Raw genomic sequence first — 23,194 nt, 5'->3', positions numbered from 1 at the left:
GAAACAAATCCTGCAGCTTTTATCAAGCAAAACTTCCAAAGCAGCAAATGAGAAGATATCTAAGAAGAGTGCAACATTTGGACGTGTTTTTTTAATAATGAGATATACTGGTTTTTTTAGGATGCATTTATTGCTCTAAATATGAATGTTCTTTGTAATCCCTCTCTGAGGTAGTTTTATATTTATTTAGCATTGAGAATATCTGCATTTTTAATTTGTTGCTCTGAAAAAAAACAGGCAGAGGCCCTGCAGGGGAAAAAAAAAAAAAAAAAAAAAGGAAGAGAAAGATTTTGTTTGGTGTAACAGAAAAGGAGGAGCTTGTGAAAGGGGTGCCATGGACAAAGCGATGGGCTCAAAAATTACCTGAAAGGCAGCATTCTGAAAAAGCAGAAGAGGGCAAAATTCCTGAGTCAAAATCTGAGACAAGGATGCTGCCTAAGCAAGCAACAGTCATGCCTATGGCTGGGAAAAATGGTATCTTAAAAGATTTTTAAGGCCAGGAAAGACCATTGCACCTCTCTAGTCTGACCTATAATACACTTGGATTTTTACCAATCTTTTTGTTTCGGTAACTGTGCCAGAAGTAAACTGTACCTTCTTGAAAAAAAATCCAAATTTTATTTTAGAATTTCTAGTGAATCAGAATTCCCTACTTTAACAATGTGACAGCCTTACAGAGCAGTCCAGATCAAAACCAAAAGCCAACATCCAGTTCTGATTAAATGCAGAATGATGACTTGATGACAGTAATGAGCGATGACAACAGAGAGTTAAGACTGGGGGGTGAGGGATTAAGAGCTCCATCTTAATTTGAACCAAACAGATGCCAGAGATGGTGAGATCTTTATACTGGAGAGGAGAAAGATCTGGAAAAGGAAGGTAGATAAATATTTATTGCCTGTCTAGGAAAAAAATACTCAGATTTGTATTTGTGGGAAATATTATACAAGAGTGTGGTATTCAGTGCAAAGAGATCAAAGATAGAATCCCCCTCCAGGAGCCCAAAGAAGACACAGATGTTGTTCCCTAGTTGTTTGTAGGGGCTGGTGGGACAGGACTCCCAGCTCTTGTGCCAGGCTGGTGGCAAAAATGCAGTGACAGGCACTTTTGGCAGGCCTTGAACCCACATCATCCTTTGAAGTCAGGGTGCCATCTGCCTTGGATTTTGTTAACAGTCACAGCCATGAATTTCCCCACCCCCTCCTTGCCCTGTCGGAAGCTCCTCTCAGTAATTCTCACTGACAGGGGTGACATCAGTCGCCCCGAGCAGAAGGGTTCAAATGCAGCTTCCCTGCTAATTAAACTTGGCCACTGAGCCACTGAACACTGTTATGGAGAGACATGGGCTGGGACAGAGCACGAGGAGCTCCCTGCTTAGGTTCTCCCCTGAAGCATTTTGGATAAAAGGCCGGTTTTAACAGGCAGCAGCAACTCTCCAAAATCATTTGACCTTCAGATGATTTCCAGCACTCCTAAATACTCATAAGGCTGTGAATGAGGGAACAATAAGAAAATATAAATGGATTTTGAACTGGGATACCATGTGCTCTTCTTCACATTCTTATTCTGCATCTCAGTGTTCAAAAAAACAAACAAAACCAAGCACAACAAGAGTTTTGCAGTCCAAGCAAATCAGGTTTCCTCTCTTTATCACTTGATGCTGGGGTTTGCAGGCAAGATGAGTATAGCTGGCACTGCTGTCCCTGTTCTCTATCAATATTCTTAGTGTCTTCTTCATATTCCTTTCTCAGGTTGACGGTCTCTCTTTAAAAACAATATTTACTTTTATATTTTTATGGGGTTTGTTCTGCCTTATGAAGCTGTCACTTGGTGATCTTTTTTACTTCAGGGAATTTTAGGCCTTTGGGAGCCTGTGCTTGGGCTAAATCACAAACTAGGGAGAAAAAAAAAAAGAGAAACCTTTCAAAATCATTTTAGAAAAGAAATGCACCAAAAATGGCTGCAGGCATTTTAATTACGGAGAAATCCTCTTCAGATGTCAAACTCCATGTTTATTTCTCCAAGCTTCCATTTTCCAAACTGAAGATGGAAAAAGCTATTTTTATCTCAGCTTTCATTGACAGGCTCAGTGAATTACTTTATTTTTTTTTCTTTCCTTTGCTAATCTGAAGAAATTGCTTATTTGTTTTTAAACAAACATACAATTATTGCACACCTCCTCTCAGAATAAACCAAGTCTTATTTGGAAGAAAGGAAGGTGCATTTTAATAATGCTTAAGGTTGACGGAATTCTCAAGATCTTGAAAAAGGTTCATGTTAGAAAGAAGCAGCTTCTACTTCTATGAAAAAACAAGTTCGGGAAGATCATACCCAGTGTGAGTTATATGAAGTAAATGTTCTCTCTGCTTCCTGATTCACAAAAACTTATGAATTTCACAAGATCTGTTCAGGTGACTTTGTGATACAAGGAGGCCAACCTGCTGTCGTTAAATATTTTGTGATCTAAATTCTTGATCAGCTCTATAGCTTAGTAAATCCAGGCTTTGAAGTCATGATTTCTTTTGCAATGGATTGAGGTGTAATTTCCTTCATATCCTTTATTCAGTCCTCACTTACCTGTAGTGCAGACACAGCCTGTCCTATGTTTCCAGAGGGTTCTGCCACATGTTCCCTTCTGCTCTGTCACTGCTCACACCTGAGATACAGCTCAACTCACACCTGAGATACAGCTGCCCTTCCATCGCTAGGATTTCATTTTTACCTACTCTCTGGCTTGCAAAAAAACCCTCCCAGAGTTCTACTGCTCTTCAAACATGCTAGAAATGAGCCCAAGGGGTGATGGAGGGGAGCTGGGCACACTAACCCTGCCATCACCTAACTCTTGCTTCCTTAACAAAGCCTCTGTAAACTTAACTCCCTGTAGACTAGACGGTGCCTTTCTGTGCTTTCAATCCTGCCACTCACCAAGTCCCTGGAATCTGTCTCTCTGCTGCTGAAGAGCAGAATCTGCCTGGCCCCACAACCCCCCTGTAATGTTACCCCAGTTACATCTGTTTCAATCCTTCAGCTGTGCCAGCAGCACCCAGTAGCTGGAGCCTGGACAGCGGAACCCGGGAGGCCCTGCCATTCCTGTCTGCCCACGTTGGGAGCATCCTGGCCCCACCAGTGCCTCCCCGAAGCCTGCCCCATGGTAAGGACGTGCCCAGCAGGCCTGCAGTCATGCACACATAAATCCAAACCACCTAAAAGCTGACCTTAGCCTTTTTCCCCCCTAAAAAAAAATCAGAACAAAAACCCACAGTCTTTCCTGGTCTGCTAGGTTTCCAATTTTTTTTTCAAAAATCTTCAAATTATTGCACTCCTTACAGCAGTGTGGACTTGTGCATATTTGGGGACTAGAATTAGGTGTGAGAGCACTGAAGTTTGGCTTGGTTTCTTACCAATGACCAGCTTCAGCAGTAATTTAAGGTTAAAAAGCTATTAAAAGAAACTTCAAATGTTCATTGTTTACGAGCCTGTTGCCTTGCCATGAGATCCTTGATAACAGGGATGGGTGGAAGTTTATCACTGCACTGAAGTTCTCCTTAGCAGTGTGTGTGTGTGTGTGTGTGTGACAGATGCACTTGGCAGTGCCCATCAGACAGGCAGCCCTAGGTTGGAGTTACCAGTGTTTGGAGCTGTTACCTGGCATTACAGATCTGAACCCAGCTCTGTGGCTGCAGCACAAGTCTGCATTTCTGATCCTTGTCTCGTTCCAGGACACTACTCACTGCACTTTGATGCCTTCCACCACCAGCTCAGTGATGCTCCTCCTGCACTGCCTGCACGAACACTGCGCAAGGTAATGGCAGGAGAGCAGAGAGGGATGTAGGACAGTAAGAGACTCACAGAGGAATCCCCCTCCTCTGCTCCCACCAAGCAGCTTCTGAATACAGAAACACTATTTCTAACATGGTAATAACTTGCACATGAGAAAATCCACTGAAAGCTCACAATCTGCTCCAAAGTTGAGTTCAGTAGAAATAACTTAAGTGTTGTAGGCCCTTCCCTTTTCCTTCTTTGCACCATCTGCTGTGATTTCAGCACCCTGATCATCACCTCAGCTACTGTTTCTCTGACAGCTCTGGTGTTGTTGAGTGCACTTGTCTGCCCAAAAGTGGTACTTCTATACCTGTAAACCAATAATCATTGAAATTTTGAAGACAAATGGAATTGCTCTGTTGTTCACAACACTGTCAAAAGCTGAAATGGGGAACACTACACAAGATGCAGCATTGCCTCCTTTGTCAGTTTTAACCTGGTTTTGTTTTTCTCCAAACAGTCCCCTCTTCATCCTATCCCTGCATCGCCCACCAGTCCGCAGTCTGGTCTAGATGGGAGTAACTCCACTTTGTCCGGCAGTGCCAGCAGTGGTGTCTCTTCCTTGAGTGAGAGCAATTTTGGACATTCTTCTGAACCACCTCCTCGCACAGACACCATGGATTCTGTCCCCAGCCAGGCCTGGAACACTGATGAAGATCTAGAGACACCCTACCTCCCTGTCAGGTACAGTCTCTCTGAGCCTGATGTCCTGGAGTCGCTCAAATCCCAGCCATGCCGAAGCCACTCTGCTCCGTCTGGAGTCATTCCTCAGGACACCATGGACCCTCCTGCTCTGCCCCCCAAACCTTACCACTCCCGGCTGCCAAACATGGAGAACGAGGAGGGGATGATCATTGAAGATGATGACAAACACCGCCCCTTGCACCGTAAAGTGTCCCAACCGGTGAGTGGTGGAAAGGAAGAGCAGGCCAGGGTAGCATGGGAGCATGGCATCACTGAGCAGTAGGGACAGCTCCTGGCACACAGCTGGCATCGGCATTCCAGGTCTGGACACAACAGAGAGAGAGAGCAGGACTCGGAGAACAGCAAACCGATTTTCTACTGCCGCAAGTTTATGTCTGAAGCCCACATGAGCAACTGGGCCAGCATGGGAGGTTGCTGCTTTCCTTTTTAAGTTCTTTTTACACCTTTCCGTTCCGTTTTTTAACTTTCTGTGTAGTGGACAGTTTATTCCTTCTGCAGTTTCTTAACCACATCCTATGGCACACGAGCCATAGAGACTTGCAGAAGCTGAAAAATACGATTTTAAGCGGAGGGGGGAAAAGGGGGGAATGTGGCAAGTTTTGAAGCTGCTTTCCTCCCAGTTTGAGACGCACATGAGTAGAAGCAGTTGCACTAGGGACATTTCTTTGCTGTACAGAATTGAAAGCTCATTGCTGAAATCAGGGATTCTATGAACTGTCAGGCTGGAAGGTGCATGAGCTGCAGGCAGTGGAAAGATGGCAATTCTAAGAAGAAATTGGCTCTTTTGAGAGCAGGATTGTACATATCTGTGCAGTGATCTCCCTGCATTGGTTCATAGGTGCTGAGGCAATCTAACCAGTGCTGATGCACTGATCTCCAAGATATCATTTCCAACAAACTCTGCCTCCTTTGTTTTTTATGTACTGTTTGATTTCTTAAATTTTGCTTTCACTGGCTAAGCCAACCTGCTTTCTCATGGGAATCACGTGTTATCCATCTGTGCTACAGAATGAGAGGAGGTTGGTAGCCACTGGAGCTACAACCTCATTGTAAGCCTTTCCCATGCCCAGCTTTGGGCAGCTGTTGACACCAGCATTTCTATTCCAGTTTAAAACAAAACCAACCAAATTGAGTTTCTCATGCCACAAGCTGGTTGATGACCCAGCCAGTAAAGAAAGGGTGGCTTAAATGCATCATATCCAACAATCCTTGCCTCAGGGCTGAACATCACAATTCTCACCAATTTCCATCACCCAGGAGCTGAGATTCATTCCATGTTAACTCAATATCCTCAGTCCCTCCCAAAAACTCACTGCAGCTGGTGTGAGAAGGAATCTCCCATCTCAGAGTAGACAGAAAACACCAAGACTCCAGCAATGCCCGGTATCCAGTGTACACCCAGAGTCAGGGACCTTAAAGGCAACCTGTAAAGAACAAGTGTTTGTTTCCTCTTTTGCTTCTTTAGAATGTGTAGTGAGAGCTGCTGCTTCTCTCTTCTGGAGAGTTGATTTCTTTTTTCTTTTCTCCTCAGGCAGCAATACAGCCTTTTCCCATCCCATCTTTTTTTTTATGGATAGGCTCCAGAAAGAGCTGAAGAACACTGAGGGGTTGGGGAACAAACCACACCACACAAACCAGAACTGTGCAGAGGTGAAGACAGTATGAGTCTATGACCACAAAACAAGCTTTTTAATCAGCATTTGCATAGTTCAGGAAAAAAAGTCTGTGGGCAATAGTGTTCTTTACAAAGAACAGATCTTGGCTATAAGAAACCTTTTATTCCTGTTTTCATATTTTTCAAGAAACTTTCAATCAGGATAGTATAAAATACTTAATATTTTAAGATAAACAGGCTATGTTCCTTCCCCTTGCCATGCCCACACACATTTTAGCCTTCCTTTTAACCTTTTCACCTGCAGACTGTAAAGCACACTCCGTAGGGTGGAAACAAACCTCCCTCTTTCCTACCACTGAAAAACCTGAAGCACATTCAAATAAGACACTTACCTCCACCATATAATTAGTGCCAGAAACAGGAACAGCACTCACCTTTCATCTTGAATTCTTGTTCTAACTGCTCAGTTTCTCCTGCTAAAAGCAGCATAAAGAAGCAAAAAAGGATATTAAAAATCTTTTACAGGTCACCTTTAGCACTACCTCTAAATACAGTGACTGGGCAGAGTACGTGGCTTCTGAACTGGCTAAAGATGGTCTGGCTGTATAAAGTCTGGACTCAGCAGTTGTGTGAACGGGATTTTAAGAGGATTTGTTTATTTTCTTTCTCCAGCTCTAGCCCATGCAAAACTACTAAGTTAAGGATTTGTTTCTTAAATGGCCTATTTGGCTGGAACAAAGTCTCTCTTGCTTCCTCTATTTTGTTACTAACACAGGCTGCTTGAAATCATTATATCCTTCACAATCAAGACAACAATAATAAAAACTGGCCCATAGTGAATGTTTCATCTCTAGCAGGAAGGAGAGTTTTCCAATGCGAGGACAGTCCTAAATGTTAAGGAACTAAGCTGGATCTCTGGTATAGAACATATATGTGAAAACAATTCAAAATTATGGTTTTGGTAAAGGTAAGTCAAGGTAATTCCTTAGAAATGGGTGATATGTTTTCACATATGCTATTCTCCAGTCCCACTGAGACTCTTCCAGTGAAGTTTTTAAAATAACTTACTATTCAGTTCCAATTCCCTTGCCCCTGGTTTTGTTTTTCTTTTTGGCAGCAAGACTAAAAGTAGTAAATGTAGTGACTTACCGAGCTTCCTTAACGTGGAAAAACCAGCAGGTCTAGCAAATAAAACTTTGCAGAACCAAGAATGCAACTAAAGTGGGACTGAGTCCCAGGCACCTGGAAAACCTGCTCACCAGAGCTCTAATCAGTCTCTCAAAACACATCATCCTGCTCTGATTAGAGACATGGTACAACAGCGGTGAGTCCGTGGGGAGTCTGACATTCCCATGTATTTGTAAGGGTTCGAAGGTCAATCAGGTGATGTATACAAATACCTAATTTATGGCAGGTCCACACAAAGAAGGATGGAATAAATTGCTGAATTTACCAAATTTAAGCCTCTCTGGAGTTAAATTTCTGTTATGGTTCTGGTATCTACCAAGTACTCTGCTTCCCTTTTCAGTGTTTGCCTTAAAGGGGACAGAATATAGAAAGACTATTATTGAAATATTGTGAATCTTGGAACTAATATTGCTTGGAACTACTTCTCTCTATGGTGAGGTGTCTTAGCATAGTACAACTCCAACATCAAGCTCAGTCCTGGAGTAGGGGGAAGCAACAGCAGTTGTTGCACTTGCCCAACAGGATTTGAAGAGTCCTTGTATAAACCACAGCAAGAGGATGTTTTGAACAGGACCTTGACATTTTATACCTAGCTCTAATTCAAACTTCAGTGTACTTGCCTTCATTGGGTTTTCTTTGCATAACAAAATAGCATGTGCATTCCTGAGAAAATTGGTGGAATTCTGCTATAAATCTCTCCATCATCCGTGTACCTGCTGGCCCCATCTGAAACAAAATTGAGAAGGAACTACAGTGATAGAAGAAAAGCACTTAATTTCTCTGAATCCTATTTTTTTTTCCAATGGTTGGGTTGGTTTTATTACTGTGTACAAGACTCAGATTCTTTTTTGACTTTTCCTCTTTGTTTTTTAGCTTACTTGCCCTTTTTTAGGTAAGGGATATTGCATATCCTTTCTGTGGGAGTATCAGCCAAAACTGGGGAGGCTGGAGAGAGCAAGAGCCTTTGGGAAACAAATTATGTGATATTTAAAATTTCCTCTGATCATGCTTCTTTGTAAATACCCCCATTTGAATGCTGTGTATTTGTACAGGAAATTGAGCAAAAAATGTATAGATTGTGATGTCTGACTGGTATTCTGCCCTGTAAATGTGTTTTTAACCTCTGGCATTCTGTGCTTATTTAAAAAAAAAAAAAGGCAAAAACCTCTAACCACTTCTCTTTTGTGTATTCATGTTTAAAATAAATCGAAAACAGCTATCTTATCTATAATGGAAATCAAATTCAAAAGGAAAAATTAATTTGTACAAGTGTCCTAAAGGTACTTCATTGTATATATTGTGATAGCATGTTTCCAGAACCAACAAATAAGTGGTGTGAATTTTAGATGTAAATATCTGCCGTTTGTTTTGGGTTCCTTTCCCTTACCCCATTCACTCGACTGCTGTGATGTGGAATTAAAGATTAATACCTGATATTAAAACAGTGCAGCTGTATGTTCATTGCTGTCCTCTAGGCAGGGGTATCCGTGGGCTGCTCCCAACATCCACAAGGGACAGGGGAACAGCCATCGCTTCCCACCTTTGGGTGCATGAGGAAAAGGGGGAGCAACCTAAAGGACCTTGTGGCTCTTGTGTGTGGTGAGGGAACAGCTTCCACGTTATTCTTTTAGCTGACAGTGTGTTATTTTATTTAATATTAATTTCCTAAAACAAGCATCAGGCATATCCTCCACCTGGTCTAGTCAGGTAGATGTACATGGCACATGCAACAGCCCCAGAAAAAGTTTTGGGATGACTGTTTCAGAGACAAAGGGAATGGGATTAGCTCTCCAGCAGGTATCTGTGGAGTGGCTGTGTGCCACGTAGTTACTAGCTGGGCTTAAACCACTACTGCCTAGATTGCTACTTTTTTTTTGCTATAGTACTTGAAAACTAATAATTTTAACAGCACAGATGTGAAAAAACATAGTAGTTAAGACATGTAGGATCACAGGATTTTGGAATTCAAAGCTACAGTGGCTTCTACATATACATGCATTTTTTTCGTTACCACTAATAAACCAGGTCCAAGTACAGGAAACAAAAAGTAACTCATTTTATCTCTTGACAAACCAACAAAAATCTTATGAAACTTGTCTCAAGAGACATTTAGCAGTAAAACATAAAAAAATATGACTCTTCAGCTGGTCATAGTGTACATGGACTGCCAAGCATTCAGTACATACCACATACAAATACTGAGAAGAGAGAAGCTGTAACAAGGTACTTCAGTAGTGCATCTAAGATACCAAAGTGTGGCTTAGCTAAAGTGCTCACCTGATGCCTGAAGAAGCCTGTATCAGTCATGGCATTGAATCACAGAATCAGCCAGGTTGGAAAAGACCTCCAAGATCATCAAGTCCAACCTTCATCCAAATACTACCATGCCCACTGAGCCATATCGTGAAGTGTCACATTTTTTTGAACACTTCCAGGGATGTGATTCCACCACCTCCCTGGGCAGCCCATTCCAATGCTTAACCACCCTTTCAGTGAAGAAATGTTTTCCTAATATCCTGTGCCTGATCCTCCCCTGGCACAGTCTGAGGCCATTTCCCATTCTATTGATAGTTACATGGAAGAAGAGGCAGACCCCCAGCTGGCTACAACCTCCTTCCAGGTAGTTGCAGACAGCAGTAACTGAGCCTCCTTTTCTCAAGGCTAAACACCCCCAGTACCCTCAGCTGCTCCTTGTAGGACATACTCTCCAGACCCTTCACACTGTCTTCTATCAGACCCTTCAAGTCTGTTCCCAGCCAGACTTACCAAATATTATTTTTTTTCTATTCAGATAAAAAATATTTTTTTTAATTCAGATAAAAAAATATTTATTAACCAAGCATAGGAAATAAAACCCGCATTTGGCACAATAAAAGGTGTGTGAAGCCCTCAGCTTTAAACAAGAGTTAAAAAAATATTCTAGTTTCTGTTAAAACCAACAGAACAATTTTTTCAGTGCAAGTCAAATACTTTATTTAAGCCAAGGCAACATCAGTCAGATTGAAATATAAATCCCATGTCCAAACACCTCCCCTTATCTAAATAAGAAAACTTCAGCACAGTTTCAATATATGACTTGTGCGACTCACTCAATATGAATTTCATTATAAAGCTGATAAGAGGAGACACCAAACCTCTAGAAACTACTCTAACCTGGCTGATAAAATTCAGTCCTTCACACCCTCTGCATAAATGGGCCTCTATTTGTAGATGCCTCTTAAACCATGGGCACAGAGACACAGCATTTAGGAGGAAGAGGTCTGAGCTTGTCTGTCTTGACTGTTAGGAGAAGGTTCACATACCACTGCTTCCTTTTCACAGGCTTTACTCTCAATCCCACATACATTAAATTCGGAATAGCAGATCTATTACACTTGAGCTTCTATTCAGCATTCACTCACAGCAGTACTGCATTCCCTTTTCCCAAACTAACCTGGTTTCTCCTGCACCCTGACAGGACCTACTTCTTTATCCCCACAGACCAACACCTGAGGCTGAACCCCTTCATCCATCAGATTTGTGTTCTCAGACTGCAGAGCCAGCACAGGTCCAGCCCACACTGCAGCCTCACCATGAACATGCAGCTTCCTCCACTCACCTAACAAACCTCCCAACAGCTCCGATCCCCACAGAGCCACCAAGCCCGGTAACGTTCCGGCTCGCTCCGAACATGCCTCCAAAACACTGACCAGAAGTCACTAGAGGTTTACTCCTCACTCACCCCCAAGCTCCAACTCTAAGTCTGGGATCATTCCCCAGCACAGTAACTCTCCTAATTCCCAGCACCTCACTTTTTCAGTGCTCTTTGCATTTAGTTCATGCTCTGACCAAACCCAGAGCCAGACACTTCACAAGCACAGGGAACAAACACAACCACCTCTGTCCCTCCCAGCGTCCTGCAGGTACAGCAATGGAATGGACACAGCACTGGGACCTCCCCAGGAGAGAGCTAACACTGTTCCATCACTGACTGCACAGTGTGGGACAGGAGTGGGAACCCTGAGCACTGGCTCCTGCACCCTCTGCATCTTCCTAATATCGATGTAAAACTCCACAGACATTTTGTCTATCTTGTTCTCACACACAAGAACTCATCCCTTTGTTCTTGTCAGACTCCTCTTTATTCTGAAGAGGGAATGAACTGATGAGTATCCTCCTGCAGCTGTAGGTTTAGCTCAAACATTAAAATGTGACAGTAGAAAGGAGCTAAAGCTTCCTTAACAACTAAGAAGCTTTAAACAGTAACACCAGCCAACTTTTCCATCCAGAATTAAATCCTTAACCCAATCCTTTTTTAAAGGACAGCACTAGGAACCACGAATCTAGATGCAACTCCAAGAATCGTGAGCACATGACACTGCAAAAATGTATCTGAGGCTCAGCCAGTGTTCTACTACCACTTACTGCTTACACATGAGGAAATTAAAGACCACATTTAAGAAAAAGAAAAGTAAAAAAATAGGGTTTTAATTTTTCAATACTCCTCCAACTTGAACTGGTAGCAGTCTGAATGTCGCACAAGCTCTCCATCACTAAGGTTTCAGACAGAACAAATCCCTAATGCTCCAGAGAGACAGTGGCTGGAGGGTGATGGAAGGAACAGAGCCCCAGAAACCTCACCATGGATCAAAAAGAAGCAGAAGGTAAAATGAAGGCAATCCTTCCTAGCTGCTGAAACATTGGAAAGTAAACCATAAATAAAAAGAAAAAAAAATGGGGTTTTTTCAGACCCAACTGAGGATCCCATATTGAAATAGAGAGAGAAGCTCATTTCCCAATCCAAAACCAAATAAAATTGCTCCTATCCTGTCACACAGTCTGATCTATAAAAATGCATAAAGCTCCTACTTTGAAGATGTTTCATAATTGCACTACTTTGGTAGTTAAACTTCCTCCTTATTGTGAAGCTCCCAAATTCTCTTAATGCCAAATTTAAGCCCTACTTCCAATTAATTAATAAGCACTACATCTCAGGGCTCTTTTGTCCACTATCCTGATAAGAAATAAAGGCATTTTAAGCCACCACTTCTCTGCACAGCTAAGCAATCAGCATGAGGTTTAGAAAAGCCAATATTCTTCCTAAAGTGCACTGATATTGAGTAATTCTGGGAATCATTATGGACTGAATTAAAAATAAATAAACAGAACAAGTCAGTAACATTATTACTGAGCTTAATAAACAAATTTAGAGAGATGATAACATCTAGAAAGGTGCAAAACCACCTTTTTTGACAAACACTTGTGCTGTATTCACTCTGGCAAGACACAGTGTCCTAATTAGCGCTCACCTGCTGTGACCTTTGCTGAATCAGGTGCTCCTCCTCATCTCACCTCATCAGGCTTATTATTTGCAGCTGATGACCTGCAAGTGTCTGATTAGACACTGGAAATTTCCCCACAGCTCCCACCATGGCTTTGCTTGGGGCAGGCACAACCAGGCTGCCTCAGGAGCCTTTCTGGGCCAAGAGAGCCCACCGAGCTCCATGTGGGGTCCCTTGCTGTAGCACAGGGCTGTATGATTTTGCCTCTCCCTTCCTTCAGTGGAATGATATCCCAGACACACACAGCCCCCAGGGAACTATGAACAGATGTATGTGTGCTCCTCCCCCCAACTTCAGGGCATTTCAGTCATAAGCTCACAGGGTTGAGGATTGTTCAAGGTAGTTCCCAGCACATCCTGTGAAGGCTTTGGGAACAGAATGGCAATCACAAAAGATTTTCAGTTGGAAGGGACCCACAAGGATCAGCAAAATCAACTCCTGGTCCTACACAGGACAATCCCGAGAATCACACGATGTGCCTGAACAAAAGGTGATTGGCCCAGTGACTGGGATATTAAGTTGGAATTTTTTAAAAAATAACAGTAATATTTTCTTTTTACTTGACTCCGCGAAAACACCCACCCAAGAAGCCAGACACAAGCTGCATGCTGGTTGTTATTTTAACCTCTCAGCTCTCAGCTGTCCCACCTCAAAGCACCCAGTCCTTGGACCTCACAGGGTGTGCCCAAAGCCACTGAGCCCATCTCTGCCCGTCCCACCCCCTCACAGGACACATAGTCATAGAATCATAGAATGTTAAGGGGCTGGAACGGACCTTAAAGACCATCTAATTAATACAACTCCCTGCCATGGGCAAGGGACACCTTCCACTAGACCAGGTTGCTCCACGCCCCATCCAACCTGGCCTTGAATGCTCCCATGGAGAACGGGCAGTTTGTGTCAGGGCCTCACCACCCTCACAGGGAAGAACTTCTTCCTACTATCTCACCTAAACTTTCCCTCTTTCAGTTTGTACCCATCACTCCTTGTCCTAACTCTGTAGTTCCAAACGAAGAGTCCCCAAGAGCCACCCACCCTGCAGCTCCTCTGCCCCGTCAAACTCCCTCCCTCCCTCCCCAGACAGATACAGACACGACCCCACTCACCCTGAGGTACCACGGAGCCTCGCACATCCCGTCTCCCCGCGGTGCCGCCCCGTCCGGCCCGTGAGGCGGCCCCGGCGGGCGGTGCCTCAGACCGGGCCGGCCCCGCCCTCCCGCAGGTGTGAGGACCTGCCCCTTTCCAAGATGGCGCCCGCAGGCCGCCCTCAGGCAGCGCGTGCGGACGCTTTTTCCCTTAACAAACATGGCGGCGAGGGGAGGCGGGTCCCGCCGCCCGCGCTCAATCAGCGGCCGCCAACTCTCCCGTGGAGGCGGCGGTGCGGCCAATGGGAGCGCGGAGCGTGGCGGCCGCGCGGAGAGCGGGCCAATGGGGCGGCGGCGGCGGGGGCGGGCGACGCGCGGCGGCGGTGCCTGGGGTGCCGGGGCGGCGGGCGCTGCCGGGCGAGGCGGGATGCGGGCGGCCCACGGGCTCTGCGCGGCGTTGGCCCTGCTCCTGCTACCGGCCGGCGGCCGGGCGCTGCGCGACGGGGACTGCGAGGGTGAGTGCGGACGGGCCCGGCCCGCGGGCACGGCGGGGGACAGGCCGCTCCTCGCCGCCGCCTCCCGCTGCCCGGCCCGCCCGCCCGACGCGAGAGGCCGGGACGCGGAGCAGCCTCGGGGCTGTGACAGCCCCGAGCGACAGCCCTCCCGCTGGGGCCGGGCCGGGCCGGCGGAGCGGTGCCTCCCGCGGCAGGAAAAGTCTCGGAAGTCCGGGCAAGTGCGGCCGGGCTGGGCCGGCCGATGCTCGGGGTGCCCGGTGCCGGGGCGGCCCGCGGGGGAGGCGGGGCGGGGCTGCCGGCCGGGCCCCTCGCCGGACGGGACCTCCCTCCCGGGGGCGCTGCGCTCTGCCGACAAGTTGCCGGACCCTCTCAGCGGGGTCAGCGGTAGCGCAGAGTCCCCAGGGAAAGGGAGCCCGACCCCGGGGATCTCCGGGCTGGGTGATCGGCACTGTCGCAGCTCGCCACCCGCGGGCAGCGCTGCCGGCCGGCTGAGGTGACCGGGGCAGGGAGCAGGAGAACGCCAGAGCGGTTAGTCACCGGGACTCCCTCTTACTCATCACACTGTTAGTTCACCCAGCGCCTGCTGGAGTGCTCCGAGTGTCCTCGGTGCGCGCAGCCGGGAGCAGCTAATCTAAATCAGACCGGGCCCTCCGTGTACCATGGGAGTACAAACGCCTCGGGGATGAAACCTGTTGAGCTGCACAGCAAATTAAACTGCTCTTGCGCGAACTGAACATTTCCCAGGTGGAGCAAGAAGGCCTCGAGGTGGGACCATAGTAGCTGGTTGGGAGTTTGGGGTACTAGCACCTCTCCTGCTCTTTATAGGGAGAGCAACAATAAGACAGGAGGGGAGGGAACTCGGTAAATCAAAACTTCCAGCTGCTGTCCCAGCACTAGGTTGGAAACTTGTTTCTAGTGTACTGTGGCCACTGGTGCCACTGCCTGCAGCAGCTTTGTTCTTCCCGAGGTTTTCACTTCCCAACAGCACAGAGTGGACATCAGTGCATGTCCATGCCTAGGGACAGACTGGTGTGAGGTAAACGAGGGTGTGTATGTATACAAAAAATGTTTTCCTAAATGGCTTATAATTCCAGTTTTAATACAATGACAGTAAGTTTCTACTCGGTTCCATGGTGGCCATACTCCATTTCCTGTACTGCCCAATTCCCATGTCATGCCATGTATTCAGAGTTGAATACAAGTTGCTAATGACAGTAACATTTGCCAGACTCTTCCTGTTGTGGTAAACAAATCCCATAAAAGACATAACTCGTACCTGTTCCTTGGAGGCAGGTCTATGCCTGGCACTTGTCTCACACCGGGAAGGGGTGAGAATCCCCAGGTCCTGCTGCAGGAATTGGTGGGATGCAGAGCTCTCAATCCAGGTGATGCTGATGTCCACTGGCAAGTTGTGAGCAGCAGGATGACCAGAATCTGACCCTCAGGGTGTCCCTCAGTCACCCCACGGCACAGATCCCACGGGCTGTCTGCCTTCCTTCCCAGCCACACAGGGCCGCTGTGCTTTGGAATGTGTGCGGAGCGACTGCTGCCAGGGGAAGGAGTGACTGAGCTGTACAGCCCTTCCCGCAGGCAGGAACATGGATCCGTCCTCTCAGATGCTGCTGCACTTGTGGAAGTTGCACTGTGTCTAAGACTGTTCCCTCCTTCTGTCTGAAAACGCGTCAGAAGCTTGTGGAAATGAAGAGAGGAGACACGTGCCACGAGGACACAGCCGGGATCAAATAATTCCTTTTTCTCTTGGAAACAGTTTCAAGTGAAGCAGCTGGGTAATCAGTGATACTGAAATCAGCACATGGGGAGTCTGCAGGATTAACAGTTGGTTTTCTGCCAGCACTGGGTTTGAAGACACTTGCATGGATCTGGTTTCTCAGGTTGCCACAAACCCATCAAAAGTATCAGGGTCGGTTATTGATTCACATGTGCTCTAAAAGATGTTCTGAAATATGGGTGACGTCACTGACATATAATGCAGCTTCTAAAAGTTCTATTCTCCAGATCCCTTATTCCATTTCCCTACAAATGTCCTCTAGGAGCTGCCACAAGATTACTTCACTGGCCAATAACTCCATCCACCTTCCCTTCCAGTGTGTGTCACGTTCCTGGGAAGGTTCTACCAGAGTTTAAAGGACAATGACATCGAATTCACACCTTCCAGTATTGAAAAGGAGCTCTTGAAATCCTGCAAAGAAGCAAAAGGCAAAGAGAACCGCCTGGTAAGTAGTGGTGGTTGATGGTACTTGCCTCCTGAGGGAATAAGTTGTAGGATACTTGGCAAACAAGGGGAAACCAATGCCTCTGAGTTTATGATATAGCTTCCCCGGGGACTGTTTGTCCTGCTTCTGTGGCTACAATTGGTCCTGTATTTTTTACAAGAGAGGACTTGAGGAGTTTGACCTCTTCACCTTAAAAAAAAAGAAAAAAAAACCCAACCTGTCTACAGACATTGGACTGGCTGGCCTCGTGTCTCCCTGTTACTGAAGCACTGGGGATTACAAAGTTTTTATTTGCTGTAGGGCTTCCCTGTCCCTTAAACGGTATTTGAGGTGCTATATATAAGCTGTTAAAATATTTATACTCTCTGGCTGTTTAGCTGTGAACTAAATTAAGGAAAACCAACTTGCCCCAACTGAAAACTGAAGGCAATCTGTGAATGAAGAGCCCCAAGGAAAAGGCCCTGAACTAGAGGCACCGTCAGACGTAGAGAGGGGGAACGCTTCAGGGAGTCTTTTCTCCTTGAAGGAAGAAGACTTTATTCTTAATCCAGTTCAGTTTTCATAAGGCTGAGAAACAAGAGAACCAGTCTGGGCAGCTGTAAAAGCAGTGAAATGGAACACACCTGCTCAGTACCCTGAGTTCAGAGTTGGGCTCCTTTTTCCATCTGTAGTGGTCACTTGGAGAGGTTCTGTAACAGCAAACATCCAGCTGCCAAAACAAGTGAGGGAAGGGATAGCAAACTCTCCTGTTAAAAGCCTTTTCCCATACAATCCCATCACTCTTGTCTTCCCTCTAGTGCTATTACATTGGGGCTACAAGTGATGCAGCCACCAAAATCATTAATGAGGTGTCAAAGCCCATGAGTCATCACATCCCTGTGGAAAAGATCTGTGAGAAGCTAAAGAAGAAAGACAGTCAGATCTGTGAACTAAAATATGGTAAGTTGCCAGCACAAGGGGGGAATGCCCATGCTTTTCTGGGGTGTGGATCTCTGGGGTAAAAGCAGCATGCTAAAACTACTCAGCCCAAAATTCTGTAGCCTAGATAGCTTGTGCAACCTGGGTTGCTCTTCATGAATATCCTAGAGAGTTTTATGGAGGTGCTCAGTAAGATTGTTGGCCGCTAACCCTTCTTAGCTTCTGCAGGGGACTCTGATCTGCCCTGAAATAACTAAGTCCCAGGTGTATCAACTCTCTGGTGCTCACACTGCTGTTGGGAATATCCTGCTTGGGAGGGTGTGTGGTACAGCCTGTCCTAGGGAGCAGGCAGGGGTGTCACTGTGGCTGGGACTCGAGCCCTTGGCTGAGCTCTGCAGTTGCAGCTGCTCTCCTGTTTCCAGCAGCAGGGGATGCTGCTTTCTCACCTCCTCTGGTGTCTGCTCACAGCATTCCACACTCTATTTCTCACCACCTTCCTTGAACTCTCATGTTCCTAGATTACTCCTCTTCCTGAAAAGACTAATATGAAGAGCAGGCATGGAAATACCTCCTGCTGCTTTCCTATATCTCTGCCCTTACATGCCCTGGAGACACTCCTTGGATTGTGGGTCTTTATACCTCTCACTTCTATTATGTCCTGTTGCTTCCTAAAAAGCTTTTTTGTTGTTGTCACTTCCTTTCCTCTAAAATCACCCTGCTACCTGTCATTCATCCAGTGGAAGAGAGAAGTGTCGCTGCTGATATAATAAAGGGGCATTCAGGGCTATTGTGGAAGACCTACATCGAAGCTGCAGCCAAGCATTCTGGCTTCTAATAACGACTTATAGCATTAAGAGCCTTACCACTATCCAAAGCCTAACTTAGGCGTTCCTCCCACTCCCGGCACCTCTCCCTATCTCGGGCTGTGACTTCCCTGCCCTCTCCGCATGTCTGAGTGCGGCTCTGCTCTCCCCGCAGACAAGCAGATCGACCTGAGCACGGCTGACCTGCGCAAGCTGCGCGTCAAGGAGCTGCGGCGGATCCTGGACGACTGGGGTGAGGTGTGCAAGGGCTGCGCAGAGAAGTCTGACTTCATCCGCAGGATCCACGAACTGATGCCCAAGTACGCGCCGAGGGCAGCCGGCGCCCGGGCGGACCTGTGAGGGGCGACCCCGGGGCTCTGAGGGGCGACCCCGAGGTGACCACGGGGCTCTGAGGCGTCTTGGAGGGGCGATCGCAGGGCACCGAGGGGCGATCCTGGGGTGACCCCGGGGCTCTGAGGGGCGATCCCCGGGCTTTGAGGGGCGATTCTGGGGGTCGAGACCGGGGCTTCAAGGGGTCTCTGAGGGGCGACCCCGGCCCCGCGCTTTGTACGGGACGTTCATTAAAGTTCGCCGGTGTGCACCGGGCGGAGCCGTGCCGTGTGACGTGATTTCCGGACACACCCGCGCACCCCCATCCCCTCCCGCCCCGCCTGATCCCGACATTCCCCCTTCCCCCCCTCCTCTCTCCCGCTGTTCCGGCGGGTCCGGCCCCGCGCGCCCCCTCAGCCCTCGCGGGGGCGGGGTCTCGCCGCCCTGCCCTGATTGGCCGCCCCGCCCGTCGCGCGCAGGCGGCGGGAAGCGCCGCGTGACGTCACGGCCCCGTGATGCCGGGCTGCGGCGCGGCGCGCGCGGAGCGATGACGTAGGGCCCGCGCGGCGCGGCGGCCGGAGCCGCCTTCGCTCCCTTTTGTCCAAGATGGCGGCGGCCGCCGGAGGCGCCTCCTGAGCCGCGGGCCCGGCGCGATGAAGCGCGGCAGCGACCGCGACTCGAGCCCGCCGGGGGCCGCGGGCGGGCGCGCCGCCGCCGCCGCCAAGCGGCCCCGCGACCGCGACCGCGAGAGCAGCAGCCGGCGCGGCCCGCACCGCAGCTCGGGCGCCTCCCGCAGCAGCCGGGACAAGTCCACGCCCGGTGGCGGCGGAGGCGGCGGCACCACCACCACCAGCAGCAGCAGCGGCGGCGGCGGAGGCGGCTCCAGCTCCCGCAGCCACCGCGGCGATGAGCGCGCCGGCGGCGGCGGCGACTCGAACCACCGCCCGGCGGGCAGCGGCTCGGCCTCAGGCGCCCGCGGCGGCAGCCAGGCCGCCCCCTCCTCCTCCTCCTCCTCCTCCTCCTCGTCCCGGGCGCTCGGCGTGCCCAAGGCCAAGGCGCTGCCGGGCGCCGTGGTGGCCCCGTCGCTGCTGCTGGCCGGGCCGCCGCCGGGCGCCGCGCCCTCGCTGCTGCTGGCGCCGCTCGGGGGCTCGGCCGGGCTGGCCGGGGAACCGCCCGGCTCCTGCGAGTACAAGACGCTGCTGGTGAGCGGGCTGAGCGCGGCCCTGCCCGACCAGCTGCTGGAGGACGGGCTGTTCCGCCTCTTCCAGCGCTTCGCGGGCGGGGGCGCCGGGGACATCAGTGTCAAGCTCTCGCACACGCCCGAGCTCGGCCGCGTTGCCTACGTCAACTTCCGACACCCCGGGGATGCCCGCGACGCCCGGCGGCACGCCCGCGCCCGGCAGCTGCTGCTCTACGACCGGCCGCTCAAGGTGGAGCCCGTGTACCTGCGCGGGGGCCGCCGCAGCCGCACGCCGCCCCCCGCGCCCTCCCCGGAGCCGCTGGGCTACCTGCCGCCCCTGCACAGCGCATACCAGTACAAGCAGCGCTCGCTGTCGCCGGTCACCAGCCCCTTGCTGCGGGAGCCGCGGCCTCGCCACGCTCACGCCGCCGCCGCTGCCTTCGCGCTGGAGGCAGCGGCCATCGGGCTGTCCCGGGAGCGGGAGCGTGCCCTGGATTACTACGGGCTGTACGACGAGCGCGGCCGCCCCTACAGCTACCCCATCGTGGCCGAGGAGGACCTGATGCCCGAGGATGACCAGAGGGCCACCCGCAACCTCTTCATCGGCAACCTGGACCACAACGTGTCAGAGGTGGAGCTGCGCCGCGCCTTCGAGAAGTACGGCATCATCGAGGAGGTGGTGATCAAGCGCCCCGCGCGCGGCCAGGGCGGCGCCTACGCCTTCCTCAAGTTCCAGAACCTGGACATGGCTCACCGGGCCAAGGTAGCCATGTCAGGCCGCGTTGTTGGCAGGAACCCCATCAAAATCGGCTATGGGAAAGCCAACCCCACCACCCGGCTGTGGGTGGGGGGCCTGGGCCCCAGCACCTCCCTGGCCGCCCTGGCCAGGGAGTTCGACCGCTTTGGCAGCATCAGGACTATTGACTACGTGAAGGGCGACAGCTTCGCCTACATCCAGTACGAGAGCCTGGACGCCGCCCAGGCCGCCTGCGCGCAGATGAGGGGCTTCCCCCTGGGTGGCCCGGAGAGGAGGCTCCGAGTGGATTTTGCCAAAGCAGAAGAGACGAGATACCCGCAGCAGTACCAGCCCGCTCCGCTGCCCATGCACTACGAGCTGCTGGCCGATGGGTACAGCCGGCACCGGAGCCTGGAGCAAGACTTGAGGGTGCGGGATAGGACTCCTCCGCACCTCCTGTACTCGGACAGAGACAGGAGCTTTGTGGAGGCAGAATGGGCCAGCCCTGCCAAAAATGCCGAGCGCAGGAACAACCTGGAGAGCTACAGCCGGTCCGTGCGCAGCAGGAGCGGGGAGCGCTGGGGCGGCGACGGCGACCGCAGCGTGCCCAAACCCTGGGAAGAGAGGCGGAAACGCCGGAGCCTCTCCAGCGACCGTGGGAGGACTACTCACTCGCCTTACGAGGACAGAAGCAGGACAAAGGCCAGTGGGCCAGCTCTAGACCGCAGCCCTGACAGGGCTCGCAAGGAGAATCACACTACAGAACCCGGGGCCGAGAAAGAGCAGAGCAACTCCCTCCAGAACAATCGCCACGCGGCTGAGGAGAAGCCCCATCGCGAGCCATCCGATGCTCCCCAGCCCAAAAAAAGGGACAGCGAACGCAATCATCGAACTGGTGAATCGGAATCAAAAACTCACGAGGAGCCAAAATCCGAGACCAAAAAGCTAAAGAATTTATCAGAATATGCTCAGACACTGCAGCTTGCTTGGAATGGGCTTCTTGTGCTAAAAAACAGCTGCTTCCCCACCTCTATGCACATCCTGGAGGGAGACCTGGGTGTCATCAACGGACTCCTCAAAGACCATTCGTCCGGCGGGAAGTTGACGCAGCTCAAAATCGCGCAGAGACTCCGGCTGGACCAGCCCAAGCTGGACGAAGTCACCCGCCGCATCAAACAAGGCAGCCCCAACGGCTACGCCGTGCTCCTGGCCACCCAGTCCGCCCCGGCAGGGGCAGGGGCCGAGGGGACCTTCCCTGCTGTGGAGCCTGGCTTGCAGCGACGGCTTCTCAGGAATCTGGTCTCCTACTTGAAACAGAAGCAGGCTGCTGGGGTTATCAGCCTGCCCGTGGGAGGGGCGAAGGGCAGGGACAGCACAGGCATGCTTTACGCGTTCCCTCCTTGCGAGTTCTCTCAGCAGTACCTCCAGTCAGCACTAAGGACATTGGGGAAGTTAGAAGAAGAACATATGGTGATAGTTATAGTCAAAGACACTGCCTAGCCCACACTGTCTTTTCAAATTTCATGTTTTCTTTGTGTGTCACACAACCCAGTTGTTTTTAAGGCTGATCATTTTGGCGGAGGCTCAAAACACCTTGGCCAAAGTGGTAAGATTTTTAGTTTCTAATTAATTTTAATACCTATAATATCTATTAAAATTTTAAATAGAGCCCATTTTATTCGTTTTTAATATGTGACACTGTCCGCTGTTGTTCTGTATTTTTATTTTTTAACTGTATGAAAAGTTGTCAGTAAAGCCTTGTTCACTGATGGATTTCTAAAATTGTGCGGTATCTGAGTTCTTACGGCTCAGGAAGGGCCAGTTCCCTGTGCAGGAGCATCCACGTGAGGCCCCAGCTTGGTTCAGTTTCTCAGGCTCCAGCCTTCTGCACCTCCTTCATCTCTATATGTGTCCTTCAAGGTGGGAGGGGAAGGGGGTTCTTTGTGCTGTATGAGAGACTCAAAGGTTGGTTCTCTTATTTTTTTTCTGTCCTGTTTGCTTTTTATTTCATAAATTTGAGTTTGGATGCATTCCTGTTGAGTCTCTGTTTGAGGATAGAAGCTTCCCAGGAAGCCAGCTACCAAGGAAGCAAATCCTGATCAAGAGTAGAACTGGGTTTTATACAAAAAATTACAGTTGATAATTAATTGGCAAAAAGTTTGCTGCTAAGGAGTCAACTCCGTATTCAAGTTGGTGAGCTTTGAGAGCACTGATACATCTCAGCCATAGAAGCTCTTGGATAAAACAAAAGAGATTTGACATTCCCAGTTTTTATAAAAGGAAAAAAAGCAAAGCAGGAGAAAAAAAAAGTGATTTAAGGGGGAACCCTCTTGGGCCCGTTGTAGATGTGGACAAGCAAAGGGCACAAAGGTATTTGGTGAGCTGGAGCTGCCATTTGCATAGTCCATCACGTTGCACTACCTGAAATCCTTAATTGAAAAATGGCAATTTTTTTTTTTTTTTTTCTGGAGTTAAAGGTTGTTTAACTCTTGTAAGCTTGTTAAGGCCTACAAGGAAAGAGAGAAACATGTCTGGCTGTCTGAGAACGTGTTACGTCACTGCAGGTGACCTGTGACTGTAGGAACTGCTGGAGATCAAAGTTAGAGATCTGAGATGGGGTGGGTCCATCACCTTTGCTGTCTGTGGTAGGAGGTGGTTGTTGGGAGAGGCCAGGACCTCTGCACCTCTTGAGTGCTCAGCAACATAAGGATGTGGTAACGAGTCCAAATTGGAGTTAAAATC

At 49.3% G+C, this 23,194-nt stretch overlaps 3 protein-coding genes across 5 annotated transcripts in view; all 3 read left to right on the top strand.

Moving 5' to 3' along the window:
• DOCK3 (dedicator of cytokinesis 3) overlaps positions 1-8,772 on the top strand; it is a 123,485-nt gene extending 114,713 nt beyond the window's left edge. For 2 of the 3 annotated variants that reach the window (XM_017819956.1, XM_017819955.1), the window contains 3 exons: positions 3,029-3,151; positions 3,720-3,802; positions 4,283-8,772. In XM_017819956.1, the coding sequence (XP_017675445.1) occupies positions 3,029-3,151; positions 3,720-3,802; positions 4,283-4,789 (713 nt within the window). In that variant the 3' untranslated portion in view covers positions 4,790-8,772. The remainder of the gene's footprint in view (positions 1-3,028; positions 3,152-3,719; positions 3,803-4,282) is intronic. The other variant, XM_017819957.1, reaches the window with a different exon arrangement.
• Positions 8,773-14,096: 5,324 nt separating this feature from the next.
• Positions 14,097-18,818, top strand: MANF (mesencephalic astrocyte derived neurotrophic factor). The gene is made up of 4 exons (XM_017820068.1): positions 14,097-14,251; positions 16,358-16,485; positions 17,283-17,424; positions 18,382-18,818. Exons 1-4 carry the CDS (start codon positions 14,164-14,166, stop codon positions 18,564-18,566), a joined length of 543 nt encoding a protein of 180 aa, XP_017675557.1. The 5' UTR covers positions 14,097-14,163; the 3' UTR covers positions 18,567-18,818.
• Positions 18,819-19,189: 371 nt separating this feature from the next.
• Positions 19,190-22,234, top strand: RBM15B (RNA binding motif protein 15B). Its single transcript, XM_017819841.1, has 2 exons — positions 19,190-19,344; positions 19,432-22,234. Exons 1-2 carry the CDS (start codon positions 19,190-19,192, stop codon positions 21,950-21,952), a joined length of 2,676 nt encoding a protein of 891 aa, XP_017675330.1. The 3' UTR covers positions 21,953-22,234.
• Positions 22,235-23,194: the final 960 nt, after the last annotated feature.

The sequence above is a fragment of the Lepidothrix coronata genome, unplaced genomic scaffold (assembly GCF_001604755.1).
Source record: "Lepidothrix coronata isolate B3197 unplaced genomic scaffold, Lepidothrix_coronata-1.0 Scaffold78, whole genome shotgun sequence".
Classification (NCBI taxonomy): domain Eukaryota; kingdom Metazoa; phylum Chordata; class Aves; order Passeriformes; family Pipridae; genus Lepidothrix; species Lepidothrix coronata.
Note: the sequence above shows the minus strand (reverse complement) of the source record. Positions and strands in the feature narration are given on the sequence as shown.